This window comes from Pagrus pagrus, assembly GCF_965226575.1.
Source record: "Pagrus pagrus genome assembly, chromosome: 10".
Taxonomy (NCBI): Eukaryota; Metazoa; Chordata; class Actinopteri; order Spariformes; family Sparidae; genus Pagrus; species Pagrus pagrus.
Window position 1 is genome coordinate 32,988,419 of NC_140194.1, and position 16,533 is coordinate 33,004,951.

General features: G+C 39.6%; 1 protein-coding gene across 4 annotated transcripts in view; it reads right to left on the reverse strand.

Annotated features, from left to right (window-relative positions):
- Window positions 1-16,533, reverse strand: part of ripor1 (RHO family interacting cell polarization regulator 1) — a 99,169-nt gene that overhangs the window by 38,949 nt on the left and 43,687 nt on the right. For all 4 annotated transcript variants that reach the window (XM_084364975.1, XM_084364974.1, XM_084364977.1 and 1 more), the window contains exons 2-4: window positions 6,407-6,530; window positions 3,504-3,656; window positions 2,163-2,241 (exon numbers count right to left, since the gene is read on the reverse strand). In XM_084364975.1, the coding sequence (XP_084221101.1) occupies window positions 2,163-2,241; window positions 3,504-3,656; window positions 6,407-6,504 (330 nt within the window). In that variant the 5' untranslated portion in view covers window positions 6,505-6,530. The remainder of the gene's footprint in view (window positions 1-2,162; window positions 2,242-3,503; window positions 3,657-6,406; window positions 6,531-16,533) is intronic.

The window sequence follows — 16,533 nt, forward strand, 5'->3', positions numbered from 1 at the left end:
ACATTTTTACTTTTGAAACCAAAGATATCCACGTGCTCAACACCACAAATTGAAACAGCTTGACAAAATAGGACACATAACTGGCCAGGGACACTGGATGTCAGTTACAGTTGGAGGTGCTGAGGGGTCAGTCTACATAATGACGTCACAGTAAATGGTGCGCGACCTTCAAGTTTTTTGGATTAATTTGAATGGCCAGGATAACTTATACCCAACAGATATTAACAACAATTTACAAGAACGTTTTGCACTACAGCAGACTTGAACACAGGACAAAGGACAAAGGACATAGGACAAAGCATCCACAGCAACTACAGTCAACAACAGCAAGGAGATGAAGAGGGAGAGAAATTCCCTAGACTCCCTTTTTTTTTTTCCAATCGCTCAATTTATGTTCTAATAAAATTAGATATATGGGCTCCTTTGGATTTAAACTAAAAAGTTTAATTTTGACCTCTGTGAGCAGCATTGTGATAACTTGAGGACTAACTGAAAAAAATGGTGATCGTCAGACCTTTATTATAGGTAGCACATACAGTACTGCACTACCTGGTTTGTGGGAGTCTTCCCCTTTTTTAAACTCTTTTTTTCCTCCCACTGTGCTCCCGATTGGTAATTTCTCCAGTTAATGTCATGATTTCATTGTAATACATATCAAATGGGTGTTTCTCAGTTTCTGTGCAGGATATGTGTCATGGTACCTGCCAACCCAACCCACAGGCAGAGCTGAGCATGCTCAAATGACCTTGCCTAACGTGTGTCACTGCACTCCATCAAACCCCCATTCTTCATTATTTGTTATTTGTTATTCTTTATTAAATGTTGAAGTTCTTTCTTTCTTTGTCTAGAAAACATTGTGTCTGTTTGTCCAAGTTATGTACGTGTTTATTTGCAAATAGAGTGGAGATGTGTAATTGATCAAAAGTGGTCACTCAAGATTCATGTTAAAGCCAGGTGTGAGGTGCTGGACTGCCTACCTGTGATCAGATCACCACAGTAGCTTGTTATTGCCAGGTATTAACAGCCTCATATACCGCTTTTCCACCAAAATTAGCAGGTCTACACAGATTTTTTTTAATGCGGGTCGACCCGCTAAAAATCACCCATCGCCATTCCCACTTCCCGCAGGTAAGGCAGCACGTCTGTGATTTTTATCTGAAGTTTTATGTTTTACATCACTGACGTCACGTTTCATGTCACAAATTTTATCCCCTTTCAAGTTAGACAGGCACTAAACCAAAGCCAGCTCGTTTGTCGATCCAGGTATTTTCATAGCCGGGAAGTTGAGCTATTTAGGCTTCAAAACACCACTGAGCAGCTTTCACAGGAATGAACGGTGCTCCACCTCCAACACTGTGTCCAGTAATAAAACCTCCTTAATCAGAATCAGAATCAGAAATACTTTATTATCCCCGAGGGGAAATTGTTTGTGTTACAGCTGCTCCCATTCAAAGTTCAGAATATGCAGAAATAATAATAGTAATAATAATAATAATAATAATAATAATAATAATAACAATAATTAATAAATCATTATTTATTATTGTTATTATTTATTATTAATAGAAAATTAAAATGAATAGACCACATCCCAAATTCTATCCTTATTTACGCGCCACCACCGGATGTTGATAACGCGTCATCACTTAGCACGCCAGAATTAAGCGTGTTACCCGGTCTTACATTTAGATCAAAGCCTTGCCAAATGGAGGTAATAAAAACCTGTGTCTACTGCAGAGTCAACTGACCCAGGTGTAAATGCCGAGTTTACACATTCCCATTGCACACAAAAGCCCGATCTTAGCGGGTTTACGTGTGCTTTTGGACCAGTGGAAATGGGGTAATAGTTTATAATAATGCAGTCGAGTGAGGATACAGATATAAGTTAGTTTTTACAATCCCTCATTTGGGGGGTGCTGAAGCACATCTGCATCCCTCATCCCACCAATTCCTCTGCTTGTTAGTCATTTTGATATTTTTCAACTTAACAAAAACTGCCAAACTGCCTGCAGGTGTGTTAAGGGACACACTGACAACAAGAATAATAAAAAAAGATACCAAAAATAAAAGTATGAGCATTCATATTGAACATAAGAAAGTTGTAACAGGGTTAGAGTTAAAGGAACTTTTATCAGGCAAAACAGTACAAAGTCAGAACGTACCAGTCTGGAGTTCCTCTTTGATTCTTTCATCTGTCTACTGAGGCTGTCCAAATCAATCTGATTAACCTGTAGGTAAGACCTGAGAAAGCGTGCGCGGGCACACACACACACACACACACACACACACACACACACACACACACACACACACACACACACACACACACACACACAGATGTGGAGAAACATACCCAGAGCAGTATTAAAGCATGAATATATTATTTTTGATTTATGTGCAGAGGTTTTGAGAATATTATCCAGACTTCAGTTGTCAGACCTCTGCACTCCCTAACCATCTCTCACTGTTGTATATCTCATTGTGCAACACACCAAAAATTGGAACAGAATTGGTGGCATCGCCTTACTCGCCATGTTCTGTGTTAAGAGTTGGTCTTAAAGCTATAGTTCAACATTTTGAAAAATAAGAGTTGAGTAAAACTTTTAAGTCCCCATGTGGTAATTTGCTTTACAGGCAGTAGTCCAAATCAAATACATACAATACATAATCCACAAACAGGACAGGATCCATATCTTCTTCACTGTCAGCAGGGATCATGGGGAAAAGAAAGATAGAGGGGATGATATACAGGGTTATAGTTTGTATAGAAGACCAAAGCAGATGGAACAAAGGACAATCAGAATCTTGTAGTACTACGTCCTGGGGTGAAAACTAAACCGAAAAGGGCGGGGACACTTTCATGTGGTAAGCAGCAACATAACGAAAACAAACATACCCAACAACAGCGGGCAGGAAGAATAAAAAATATGTCTCCTGTCGAAAGATATTTTTGTTTAAATGAAGCTGGCAGACAGTGAGCGATGGACTTTGCAACTTGGATTAATTTGATGAAAAACTCTTTTTGATTATTATGATCATTGGACACTAACGGACAAATATGAATTATTGACAAATGGACACGATCTAGGACTTTATGACTGCTTCGAAGGTAGACAGTCACCACTTTTATCTGTTTGCTTATAAATTAAAATCTTTTGCTGGTAAATCTGAATTGAACTGTTTCTGTTGAATGAACTGAATGACTGAATTGTGGATAATCTAAGCTATCTAATCACTACCTGATATCAGGTAGAAAAACAACTAATAAACACATAATTTCAGGTGGTAACGAGTAACTGGACACAGTAACCAGTTTTAACACAAATCCTATTGGAAAAGCTGCTTAAAGTAATACATTACTGAAATGCATCACTTCAGGGGTGCATCACCCCCAACACTGGTCACTAAATCGTGCAGCGTCAAACAACATGTCTCCCCCAAGTTAAAGCTTACAGTTGCTATTTGTATGCATGAGCACCTGTGTGTGCTGTGAGTGTACTCACTGAAGGCCTTTCTTTAGTGCCTCGTAGACCTGATCCAGCCTCTCTGGTTGAGGAACTTTAGGTGGTGGGTTGGACTTGGTGGACATGGTAAACATCCTGCTGGCTCTGCTGGGCTTCCTGCTGAGACCTGGAGTGCTGAACACTGAAAGGTTCCTGCAACATCAGCATTATCAGGTCAACATCATAGATCAGAGATATCCAGAACGTGATGTTAAAGGAAGACTGGAAACAGGGAATCTGCTGGCCTAGCTACAGTGAGTTGTTGGGACCTCATCCACATATTGCAAACAGTAGAGAGGTCTGTAAGGAAAACCAGAAGCCTTACTACAGGGCCCTCTCAAACTAGCAGAACTTTAGAACAAAGGAACTGAGCCAACAACATGGGTAAATTGTATTTTGTTGCAATATCCATCCCAAATTCTAACCCCGCCCTCCTTTGGACAAAAGTTGCCGCAACCAATATAACCTCCGGCAAAATGACCATGATGTCACTCAGGGCTTAAGGTCGCGGAGCCCTGCTGCCCGTCGCATTTCTAAGGTAACGTGATACTGTGAAGAAGCTCCGGCTTTTATTCAGCAGTTACCATAAGTGTTTGTTTTTGGTGAAACGTTTGAACTTGCTAGGCTACAGTTCCTAACTCGCTGCCGAGACAGAGACTCTTTTTCTTTTCCTTTTTGTAAGAATATTCTTTATTACTTTTTTTTTGGATCCACAGAGGAACACTGTACAACCCAATCGTTCCTCACCGCCTGCAGAAGGAAGAACATTTTCTTCAGAAGGAGACGGAACCACTGAGGTCCGGTCCATCAACCTGATCGATCTTGCTGTTTGCTTCCACTAACGGGAGGACGGGGGCCATCACTCGCTGCTAGAATGCTGCAGCTGACCCTACACTCGCACCCAAAATGAGTTTGGAGTTTGGAGTTGGACGGGACGCACGCTAGTCGCAATGAGCGATGCAAGTAAGAGGCTGTGATTATTTTGTGCAATCTAATGTTAGTAGTGATTACAGGGAGATGGAATCGCCTGCTACGCATTGCTGCCGGTCGCACCTCCTCCGGTGCCCACGGGTCAGCTGCAGGGTCATCAGCCAGGAACCACCAATCACCAACGTTTCACTCCTTTAATCCTGGAACGTCTCCTGGTGGCGGAGCAGTGACAGGGACGTCTCCCTGCCACCCCCTGCAGCTGATAGGTGTTCCCCCCTGCGGCTGTTGTTGGGGTTAGTTGTTCTTTCCCCAGCACTTGTCCTTCCTCCTTAGCCAGAGCCAAAAGCTTCCTTTCTCAGCCTCCTCTGCCAGCTCTTTGGTTGCCTTCTTCAGGTTCCCTCCTGTCACTCCTGCATCCCTCAGAAGGCGTGTGGTTGACTGCAGCTGGTAATAACAGCTGGTTGAGACAGTCAGTGTTCAGATTTATGCCTTCTATTTCTCTAATTATTGATATTTCTTTAATATTAACAATTTTAGGTAATTTTCAGGCATTGAGACTAAAAGCATATCAGTTGATTATTGATCCCTGATTCCAGGGTGGTGCTTCGGTGATTATTAATGAATAGTAATAACATACATTTCATTGATTAACATTAATAATTTAATTAATAGTCAATAATCAATTAATATTCACAATTGATTTTAACAGAGTTAATCCCCTGATCATGACAATCTCATTCAGACAAATCTGCAAACTCATGTTTTATTTGCTCTCAGAGATGCATGCTACCCCTTCGTTCAGATTTCCATCCACCTTGGTCCATGACAGGCCAATCACAACTGTTTATGTTGCGTGGGTGGGTTTCATAATCGGGTTGCCACGGTGACGATATTTTTTCACTGACTCAAAAGCTCATGACAATACCACTGCCAAAAGATGCTCACTATCTGTAGAGCGCTGTGTTAATTTACTGCTAATGAAAACCAAACATTTCCTACTGCTTACTTTTATTTTGAAGTAGGCTTGTCAAAGGAAATGCAATGTGTTTAGTGAGTTTAGCACCACTATTGTTAATCAAACATGCATCTACAGAACAAAACAACTGCCATTTCCGGCATTTGTTTTTAAATTTTAAATATGACAGGCAGAAGTTTTTTCAGTCTGTCATTCCAAATCTGTATGAGTTTTGTTGCACCGATCGGTTGTATCCAGTTGCGTCCAGAAGTCTGCGCTGGTTGATAATGTCCTTTTGAAATCTGACATGAACTAAGAGGTTCCTGGGGATGCCAATCTAACAAAACTTTAACTGTATTGTTAAATGTTACAGAATACCTCCAGTCAGACCTTTATCAATAATCTCACAGTCAATTGTGAAATCATTATGTAAATAACACTGATATCAAGCAAACCGCATGTTAATCAGCTGCGTCAGCTGTTTCACAGCCAGCACAAAGAGTGAACAGAGAGTGAAAGAGTGGAAACAAGTACCACCGTTCAGTTACAATCAGCTGAAAAACGCTGCTCTGTATTGATCAATCCATACAGCCTAAAAACTCATAAATCCCAATCACATGATCCCAATAACTATTTCTCAACATTAACGTACAAATGCATATGTAAAAACAAAAAAAAAACAATTCATGGGAGAAATGGATTAAAATGTACTGTAATTTGGCAGATGTTTTTCTTACATGTTAAAATAATTCAAATCAGACCTTAATATCCCAGATCAGTCCATTTCATTTATGAACACACACACACACACACACACACACACACACACACACACACACACACACACACACACACACACACACACACACACACACACACACACAGTCAGACTGTCTGTCTTTTGAGCCCCACCTGACAGGATGTCCTGTCAAATGTGTGTGTGTGTGTGTGTGTGTGTGTGTGTTTGTGTGTGTGTGTCTGTGCATGTGTACCTGTGTGTGTGTGTGTGTGTGTGTACCTGTAGGACTTGTCGTTAGTGTTGACTCCAGTGAAGCTCTGGCTCCTAGTGATGGATCTGGAGGTGAGGCGTCTGACTGGACGAGCGGACAGCGACATGGTGGAGAGAGTTCGGGATGGCCTCCCTGTAAGGAGCCGAGAAGAAGAGCCATCAATACACTGCTGACATTGCATGTTTTACTGTCATCTATCTCACACATCTGATGGAACAGACTCTCCATCCCAACCTGGTATGAACATCTATTTTGAACCTGTATACGTTTTTGTGTGTGTGTCTCTGTACCGAGTCATCTAAGATTTACTCTTAAGTGACCTCTGGAGCTCTCTTAAATTCAGGACCATTTTTGAAAATTGTAAGAAATTTAATAAACAGATTTTATTCTTATGTTTGTGAGATTTTACTTTTAACTTTCACAGAATTTAAAATGTTCACCTTGAGCAAATACAGGCCCAGATTTCAGCAAAGTTATCTGTACAGAGTGTTCACATTGAAAATATTTTTTAAATACAAATTTTCTAAAAACAGACAGAGAGATAGATAAGTAATGTTAAGTAAGTGCTCTGTATGACCATTTTTTTAGACCATGGAGATTTTACATTTGAGAAATGTTCCCATAGCATAGAAACACATGAAGGAGCCAGCAGGCAAAGGCAAGCAGAGAGACACTGATGAGCTTTTGCTTAGAGCAAAACAGGAAGAGGGAAAACTTTGACGTGCTGTGCAAGCAATTTTATTACAAATGATTGGGCACCATCTTGGAATCTAGTATCCTGTTCTAATGCCATGGTAAACTGATGAATGTTAACAACAGACAGTCAGTCAGACAATACAAGCAGTCAGATAGTCTGACTGTTTGTATTTCTTGCCTCATTACTGCGGTGTTACAAGTCCAATAGCCAAAACTGAAAATAGAAAACCTAAGCTGTTATAAACCATTGAGCTCACCGAACACTTTTCTCATTTAATATTGTCTCTCCCCTGCTCTTTTTTTAAATGAGCAATTAGGACTGTGTTAAACATTAAGAAAGCTTTCTAAGGTATAAATGATGAATGTAGCTGCTAACAGATTATATCAGCTATAAATAAGTGGTGGTTATTCCAAAAATAACTTGCCCAAAGTTTAGCATGAAACTGGTTGTTGTGTGGTAAGTGCACTTTCTGGCCAGCGACTGCACTCTCACAGACACTTTGTTAGACAGAGGGACCACTCTGTAATATTGTAACCTGACGTACCAGATGGTTTGTTACAAGGAACCATTTGAAAAAAGTACTTGGCAGGTGATTGGAGGAACCCTTTTGTCTATCACCTTCTATCATGGGCTAACTTCAACCAATCTGATCAACAGTAGGAGAGTGCTGCAAGCAGAGCTGGTGGGTGAATCGATCTCTTACAAAGCAAGTCAAGAGGAAAGTGAAAACACCTTTTATATGGAGAAAAGCCTTCAGGGCCATTCTTTGCTCTTCTTTCAATGAAATAAACTCCCCAGTTCTGATATAACTGATGCTATAGCAGCTGTGCTAACCTCTGGTGAATTAACAATTGTTTATAAACAAACAGTCGCCTCTCTTCCAGGTTGTCACAAATGCACCACACCCGTAGCTGCATGATCTTGCAAATCCAGCTGCGTTACAAGGTGAGCAATATTGTATATTTTCAAACAGGGGGACAAACTCTCTTTGCATTGTATTTTGATCACAGTTGGTTTCAATAAAAGTACTTGTGACATCTCAAATGTGACTTCGATTTAGAGACTTTACTTTGCTTTGTACAATTACTATTACTATTATTTCACCCATTTTATCTTGCCTAAACCTGGCTAATCCATTTTGATGATGTGGCCTTTAACTAGTATTTAATGTCTGTGCCCTAAAGTGGCATTTTGTTATTGTGGCTTAAGTCAGTGATTAATTTCTGCCAGCTAAAGCAGGGTTTTCCTACTGTGGTCTATCCAGTGTCCTGTATCCTGTTTTTTCGAACAGCTGAAAGGCCTTTGCAAGAAAACACCCCACTCCCACAGCACAGGAAATGTCACAATCCTACAGGAAGTCAGAAGCAACTGCCTCTCCTGACAGGAAATTTAACAAAGGGAGATAGTCCTGAGGGCTGCAGTCATCTGGCTGACAAGCAAAGGTTGATTCTGCTCAGTTCAACTAAATCGCAAGGGATTTAAAGTACCTTGGAGACATTGTAGGTGTAGCTGTAGATTATTTAGGAAGAATTAATTTTACTTTAACTGAGAGTAAAACATTTCAAAATTAGTGACAATTATGTGGAAACAAACAAAGACTTAAACTTAATTCCATCTTTGAAAATCATCAAGAATGTGTTTTTGTGCTATGGGACTGTGGTCAACCATTTGTTGATTTAACCTAGTTTAAGTAATCACACAGAGCACAGAGGAGCTGGGGGGCTGTTAGAGATAAAGGAAGACATATTTCAGAGAGAAACTGAGTCAGCCACAGAGTGGACAAAGACAGCAAGTGGAAAAGTACTGGGTCCATCACATGCAGACACTTTCCCATCCATTCTCTTTAAGTTCCTGATAAATTATCATGTGTTGTCACAGTAGTTCATTGTCTCTATGACAAAGTCTACAAAATAAGTGATAACTCAGAAGTCTAATAGTTGAATGTTACCAGTTACAGTAACCGTTTATGCTCAGTAAGACTATGAAACATTTGATCTTATCTTAATGAATTATATAGTTAGAGTCTTTAATCAATGCCAGTATATAGCAGCCAATGAAGGAACAACATCTGAGACACTTTCATAATGCCAATGTCAAAGAAACAAGCATTAAATTCTCAAACCATAGCAGGTCTGTGACCCAGATTCACTTGCTAATCTGATTCTTGGCATGTTTAAATTTGTTTTGGCAGTGCTATCATGCACAAGGATCTGATGAATGTTTTTGCACCTACTGGGGGAAGGTGGGGCTTCAAAGTATAAGGTAAACATTATAATATGATAGAATCCAATATCATTACACCACAAACACTCGGAACTGCAAAATACAAAGTATATATGAGAAATAACAATGAAAAACAGCAATCCGCCTAAGATGGTCAGAGAGAGATTTGGATGATACCAGTTATTTGTAATTAAGCCTCACTAATCTTTATCATTGAGACACCACATGGCTGTATTAGGGTTTGAACCTGAACTTCTCAGAGTCAAAACCATAGATGTCATTCTGTACATGTTCTACAGCCTGACCAACACCCAATTTTTTGGGCCCATGCCAATATCGATATTATGGAGAAAAAAGCCCCTATATCGATATATCGGCCCATATACACACATTTTTTGCAGTGATCCCTCAAATGTGGTTATCAAACACTTGTGACTGAGATATATGTAATGGAGGCAGGATATTTTACAGTTTGACAATAAGCTTTATTGTCTGTATTATTATAAATTACCTCAAATATCTAGTTCTCCATCTGCATTTTATTTTGAAAAGAAAGCGGCAATTTGACAATATTTCAGGTGTAAAAGTGGGGAGAGAATGGTGAGCGGAGGGATTTGAATGAGCATGCCTGTTATCTCTGCCGTAAGCACGTGTTAACTTAATAGGGCATTGCCACAATTTTGCAGTCTCATCTCTGGGTCCTTCACCCAGCGCAGTCGTTGAGCTGGACTCATTAGGCAAATAAACGATGATAACATTGTCTATCGCGATATTTGAGCCAGACACTATTGTGAACAAAATGTTGGATATCACCCAAGCCTATCAGGCTCTAACATGTAGTGCTGGAGTGAAGGCTTTTCCAACTATATAGCAGTATCTCTGGCGTCCATGGGGGATAAACCTCCATTAAATCAGAAATAAACAAAAAAATAAACTTGGTTTGGGTTCCACAAACATGTGCCTGCAAGCTGCCTTCTATACACAGCATCCTGTGTTCTTCTGCAGATGAGTCCACAGCATGCGGTATTAGAGAGCAGTGCTAAGTTTCACACAGACAAGAGTGTGGTATGTACACATTAATTGTTGTGGACAGTGTGCACATGGCGCCTGGGTATCCGCACACACCAATGAAACATTATTATGACTATATTCTGCCAATAGATCCCTGTAAATCCAACACACTGGACCTTGTACCAGCTGGTACATCTCTCACAAACTACTCATAGGATGCCCCCTTCTTTATGTGACGTCTTTAATTAGGCAAGCCCCGTGAACCAAATAATTACTGTCAGAGGAGCCTAAGAACAAATCTCACAATGTTTCATTTTGCAGTAAGAATTATGGCAGAAGAGCAACCATTTTCTATTTACATTATTAAAGATGAATGACAAAAATGTCATCTTCTGCACTCCAACTCTTTTTCCTGCTGTATCGACAATGTACTGAGCCATAACCCCAAAATGAAGGTTTGTGACCCTTACTCTAACTGCTACAGCCCTAAACTCTACAAACCCAAACACCAACCTTGAGGGTGCTCCATGTCTCTGTCAGAGTCCCAGTTGAGACAGGGCAGTGGTAGTCGGCACATTTCTCACTCTGTCCTATCTCTTACGTCCAGCCTGATTATTAGACTTTTATGAGTTAATCAGTCAGTATCTCATTTAGTTTAATGATCCATCAGCTCTGTTCAGACTTCCACTTGCTCATCCAGAAGTCAGTCAGTTGTCTATCAAACTGTGCTGTGTGTTGTGTTCCCTACCTGATCCAAACAGCGGTCCAGTCCTGCCCAATGATAATAACAGATTCCAGTCACACCCTCTCCTCTGCTATTGATGTTCTCATATAAACACTGGGATGTGGCTCTGTGCCACACACTCAGCCTCACATTTGCCTCTGTGGTAAGTGAGTGTGTGACACCACACCTATTGTGTGATGCTCTCTGGCCTCTCTCTCCCAGACCGTTCTGGAAAAACCCTGCCTGGGACCCACACACACACACAGACACACACACACACACACACACACACACACACACACACACACACACACACACACACACACACACACACACACACACACACACACACACACACACACACACACACACACACACACACACACACACACACACACACACCTACCTCTCTCCCTAGATTGTTATAGTTCAACAAATACTAGTACAACTGTTATGGAAAGTGTCCCCAGAGAACAAATCATAGTGTTTTTAATGCAACATGATGTAAAGTTCTGACCTTAAACTAACAAATTCAGCATCATGTTGATGGTACAGTGTCTTATAACAGAGTAAATGTTGTTTCTGTCACTTGTTTCTGCTCTATATAATTCAGTGAGAGGGTAGGATCACAGCGTTAAATACATGTTTACTTCAACATACAAGTTTTCAACACATCATATTGGTATGATGCCATGAGTTTTGTTTGGAGTTAGTAATTACATCTGTTACACCTGGGATGTGTATTTAACACAGTGGTTTTGCACTCAGAAACTGTGGGCGGCACCAAATCGACGCAAAAATTACATTTAGGACTTTTAGCAGACGCTTTTGTCCAAAGTACTATGATATAAGTGTTAAGGGTAAGAACATACAAGTGCATATACGTTTTTTTTGACTCTGCTGTCCTGACATTGGTCGGTAGTTTGTTACGCCACTGAGGCGCCAGAACAGAGAAGAGTCGTGACTTAGCTGAGCGACCTTTGTTTGCTCTCGGTAGATCTGCGCACTTATGTTGACGGAGGAGGGGGGTCACATGGGAGAATTTGGGTAGATTGAAAACGAGGTACGATGCAGTGTTGTGGAAACGGTTTAGTCGCCGAGGCTGGGAGTCCAGCCAAGAGCGAGTTGCAGTAGTCCAGGCGGGAGATGACCAGCGCTTGGACCAGGAGTTGCTTGTGTCCTTTGTGAGGAAAGACCGGATCCTGCAGATGTTGTAGAGGGCAAATCTTGCTAATTTTTAACTCATTTCCTGCTGGAAACACTGATAAAAACCATAAAGTGTTATAAGAATAATCTTACATAATGGTATGATGTGGCACTAACCAACACAGCAAAGGATCCTCCCTATTTCACTACACTGCTGTACAGTGCATGGTGATATGGTAGTGTATATCTGACTTTGTGTCTCTTCCTCATTGAAACAAGGTCAAGTGGATCGATCAAGAGTCAGTTATTCAAAGCAGAAACAAACAAACATGCACACACGCACACACACACATACAGCACAACAACATATATGACATATCATACTATTAATAACAATCACTATTACTAGGTGGACAAAGAAGAGCTGCATGTAGCACAATGCAAGGTACAGGGGAGCATTCTAGAACAACAATTTAAACAATCCTCTAGAAAATGCAGGAATGGTCTAAGACAAACACCCCCACAACAAACAGCATCACCATCTGCTCTTCAGCACTGTAACCTATGACAAAAAGTGCCAGTAAATTCAAGTTAAAAGAAACAAGATGGAAGAACCTTCCTTCCTTCCTTGGTCATCAAATCATAGGCCAGAATCAAGTAACTCTCACATAATTATTATTTGACTACTTAGTTTAACTTATAACATGGTAAACACCAATATCAACTGATAGAAAAAAGAGTGGCATCCTCTGGCCATCTAATTTTCTCACAAAATATCGAATTATTCTCAAGCCAGACTGGACCGGCCAGATACATACACATGCAAGCTTGCGCACAAGCTTCTCTAAATTCAGTGACCACTGCCCATTGTTCTAATGCGGTCCATGCATGAAGTATAATTTATTTGCACTTGTTTATGATGTATAATGGAGATTTTCATTGTCCTACTTGTGTGTTGCCACACGTGAGCTCATTCTTTGATAGCCGATGCTGCCTAAACACCGTTAACGCTTGTTCCATTATCCAACTTGTCCAATGAATATTAAACAAGAAAGTTGAGGGCTGGAAACAGAGACAGCTCATCTTCAAAGTAAAAGTTTATTTATTTACCGTTCTCTCTCTTAAGGCTACATATAAAATAAATGTAATAAATTACAAATAAATAAATACCATGCTTTAGCACCTTTTTAAGACAGGTGACTGGCCTTCATTTAGATAGGGTTTTCACTACAACGGTCTCTTCCATGCTGCTAATGTTTAATCTGCTTGCAACACTGGCCTGTACTACAATGGTTATTAATACACAATTCATGTGACATAATGTCAAAGCACAAGGAATTTACATTATCTGTACATAACCTATCAAGGTATTCAAGTGGACATATCTTGTATTTCTTTCATCGACCCCATTTCAGATTCATTTGTCATGTATTAGGTATAACTAATAATCATTATTATAACTGCTTCCGTTATATGACATTTAACAGATTCTGGGTAGGCTACACAGATACACTGCACACATGAAATGCAAAATTAAGTTGTGCAATAATTTTATGAGAGCAAAATTAGATCTGGTGGCACTATGACCTCAGTATTTGGCCCCAAATGCATATGCTCACCCAAAAGGCCTAGCAGTTTGAATTATTGAAATCCGCGCCCACTGTAACACTGTGTTTGCAATATGTCAAGCTGTGACAATATTTGGCAAAGCTTGAATATCTTTGTAGTGTGGCTTATGTAGTTTGTCCATGGTCCATGGTCCATGCTTTAAAATTGTCAATACATTACATTTAATAAAACATCAGATCAGAGTCAGGTTCTGGGTTTCATTAAACGTTTTTAATGATTAATTAATTATATTTATCATTATCTATTTACTTTAGTGCTCCTTAATTGACCGCTGCAGCCAACACATTTCAAAACCTGCAACTTTTACTTTGAAGGCAAGCTGTCTCTGTTTCCACCCCTCGACTTGCCTGCCGATTCCTCAAATTTGTTCAGTAGGGTGGAGACATGTGACACAAGATATGTGCTGAGGCAAATTTTAAACTTAACCATCAATAAAGTAATATTGAATTTCACCAGAAAATAAATTATAATATAACATTAACAATTGCAGCTAGGTGCCTGTCAAATATGTGTGTGTTGTAATTTACTTGATCTGCCATCATACACATAAATACAATATAGTATATCTGTGAAAGCTTACTCTAGCATTCCACTGGATGCATGTCCATTGCGGAACAGCTCCGGTATGTTTTTGCTCCGTTATCCATCATCCAGCAACCCCCACCGGCTGCGTTTTGAGTCCGGCACGCCGTAGCACTGCCGGACAGCTGGAGTTGCGAGACAGAGGAGTTCCCACAATAATTACATTATCACGCCCAACTGTATGTATGTGTTATAAACACAACAACAAGAAGTGTTCCCAACCGAAGGATTAGAAGAAGTGCTTGGATTTGTCACTTTTTTGAGGTTTTTGTGCTGGCGTCAACACGAAGTGTTTAAATTAACCAAATGTTATGTTGTTGTTTCGGTGTGTGACTTCCTGTCTGCTCTGTGCTGAATTCGGCTGAATTGCTATGTCGTGCTTCAGCATCCGTCAAAAATAGAAGCCCTGCGCAGATACACAATGCAGCGGAGCCAGTGGAAGTTAACACATAGACTAGAGTGAAAGCCGGACCGGACATGTACCTGGTGGAATTTAGCCATTACAATCTGTACTGGTTATTTAACTTTTTGATACAGTAACAAAATCTCTGCAATAAATGCAGTACTCATATTTATTTTGTGAATGAAGCATGTCCAGTCAGGCTGAAAAACACATGAGCTCAGACATCATTGGTTACTGCTGTTGGTAACATAGTGTAGTTGGCTCTGGGTTCAAAGTCTAGCAGGATGATGATGATTGAACAGCTGTCTGGTTAACAGTTGAACTACTCCTGCCTGCTCTGTGAGATGTGCTGTTGATTGATCAAAAGAGAGTCAGGGGCCATGAATAAGTCACTCTTTCTCATTCTCAATACTCAATCTTGGTACAATATACCACAGGAAGGGCCTCAATGATTATCTTAGCACAAAATTTGGACTGCAGTTCAATGTTTGGCACCAACGAACATGTTAAATATCACTGAGAGACTAGAAAAATTGGTTGGTTCTTACTCAGCAATTTTCTGCACTCTAGTTCTTACTGCTCCTTACAACAACTTAACATTTAGTCAAGTGTTAAGGCAATCGAGTCTACAGTAATTCAGGTCCTACCTCCAGTGTACATGAGTCTCATGTTTTATCTATAAGACTCATGTTTGTATGCCTCTTCATCACCTGTGATATTATTACATCACATTTTCTGACATGTCAGAGAAAACTAAAAATACCACCTTGTGGTTGTATGCACCAGTCAAGTTTCTGTTTCTGAGCTATATTGTCACAGTGAGGTTGAACTTTCACCTTTTGGATATAAAATGTCATCAATTCATCATTTTATCCTATTAGACATGTGTGTGAAACTTTTTTTATAGTTATCATATGAATTGCTGAGTAATGGCAAAAGAAAATGTTTTGGGAAGTCACAGTGACCTTTGACCATACAGGTATTATTTATCCTCAACCCTCCATTGTCTAAAATAGATGTAGCAGGACTCAAGGACTCAATCAGTATTTGGTTTTTAAACCCTTAAAAGGCATTAAAAAACGAAATACTTAAACCCTTGTTTAAAAAATGACAATAAATTTTGCTTGTACTTGTACCTTATCAATACTGCAGAATGTGTGAAACACAAAGATTTACTACCTGCTTGGTTTCATGCACACAATTCTGGACTTTGTGTGGAAATACTTTCAGTCTTCAGTTGGTTTATACATTGTTAAAGTTAGATACATTTTTGTATGTTTAATACATAATAATAGATATTATTGAATATTGCAATATTAATAAAATAATATATCATACATAATATTTTTTTACAATATTGAATATCAAACAGCTGTTAAAGCATCAACAAGCTTTTATTTTGAAACAAATGCACACAGAGCTGTCATGGCAGGGGAGGCAATGCACATAGTAATATTATTATTTATTTAAAAGTGTTGTATATATTGCTGCAAAGGGACAAGTAAAGAAGTGAACAGCATATTAACCAGTGAGTATATCTATTCTTTCTATTCATACTATCAATAAAAATAAAATACGAATAAAATAAATTACTATGATTCTCATAATATCGTCTATCACAATATTTGGAGCGGGACAATATTGTGATAAAATCCTGCATATCGCGCAAGTCTAATGTTTAGGCCTGAGATAAGAATCTGTGAGGGGCGATTGTCTCTCT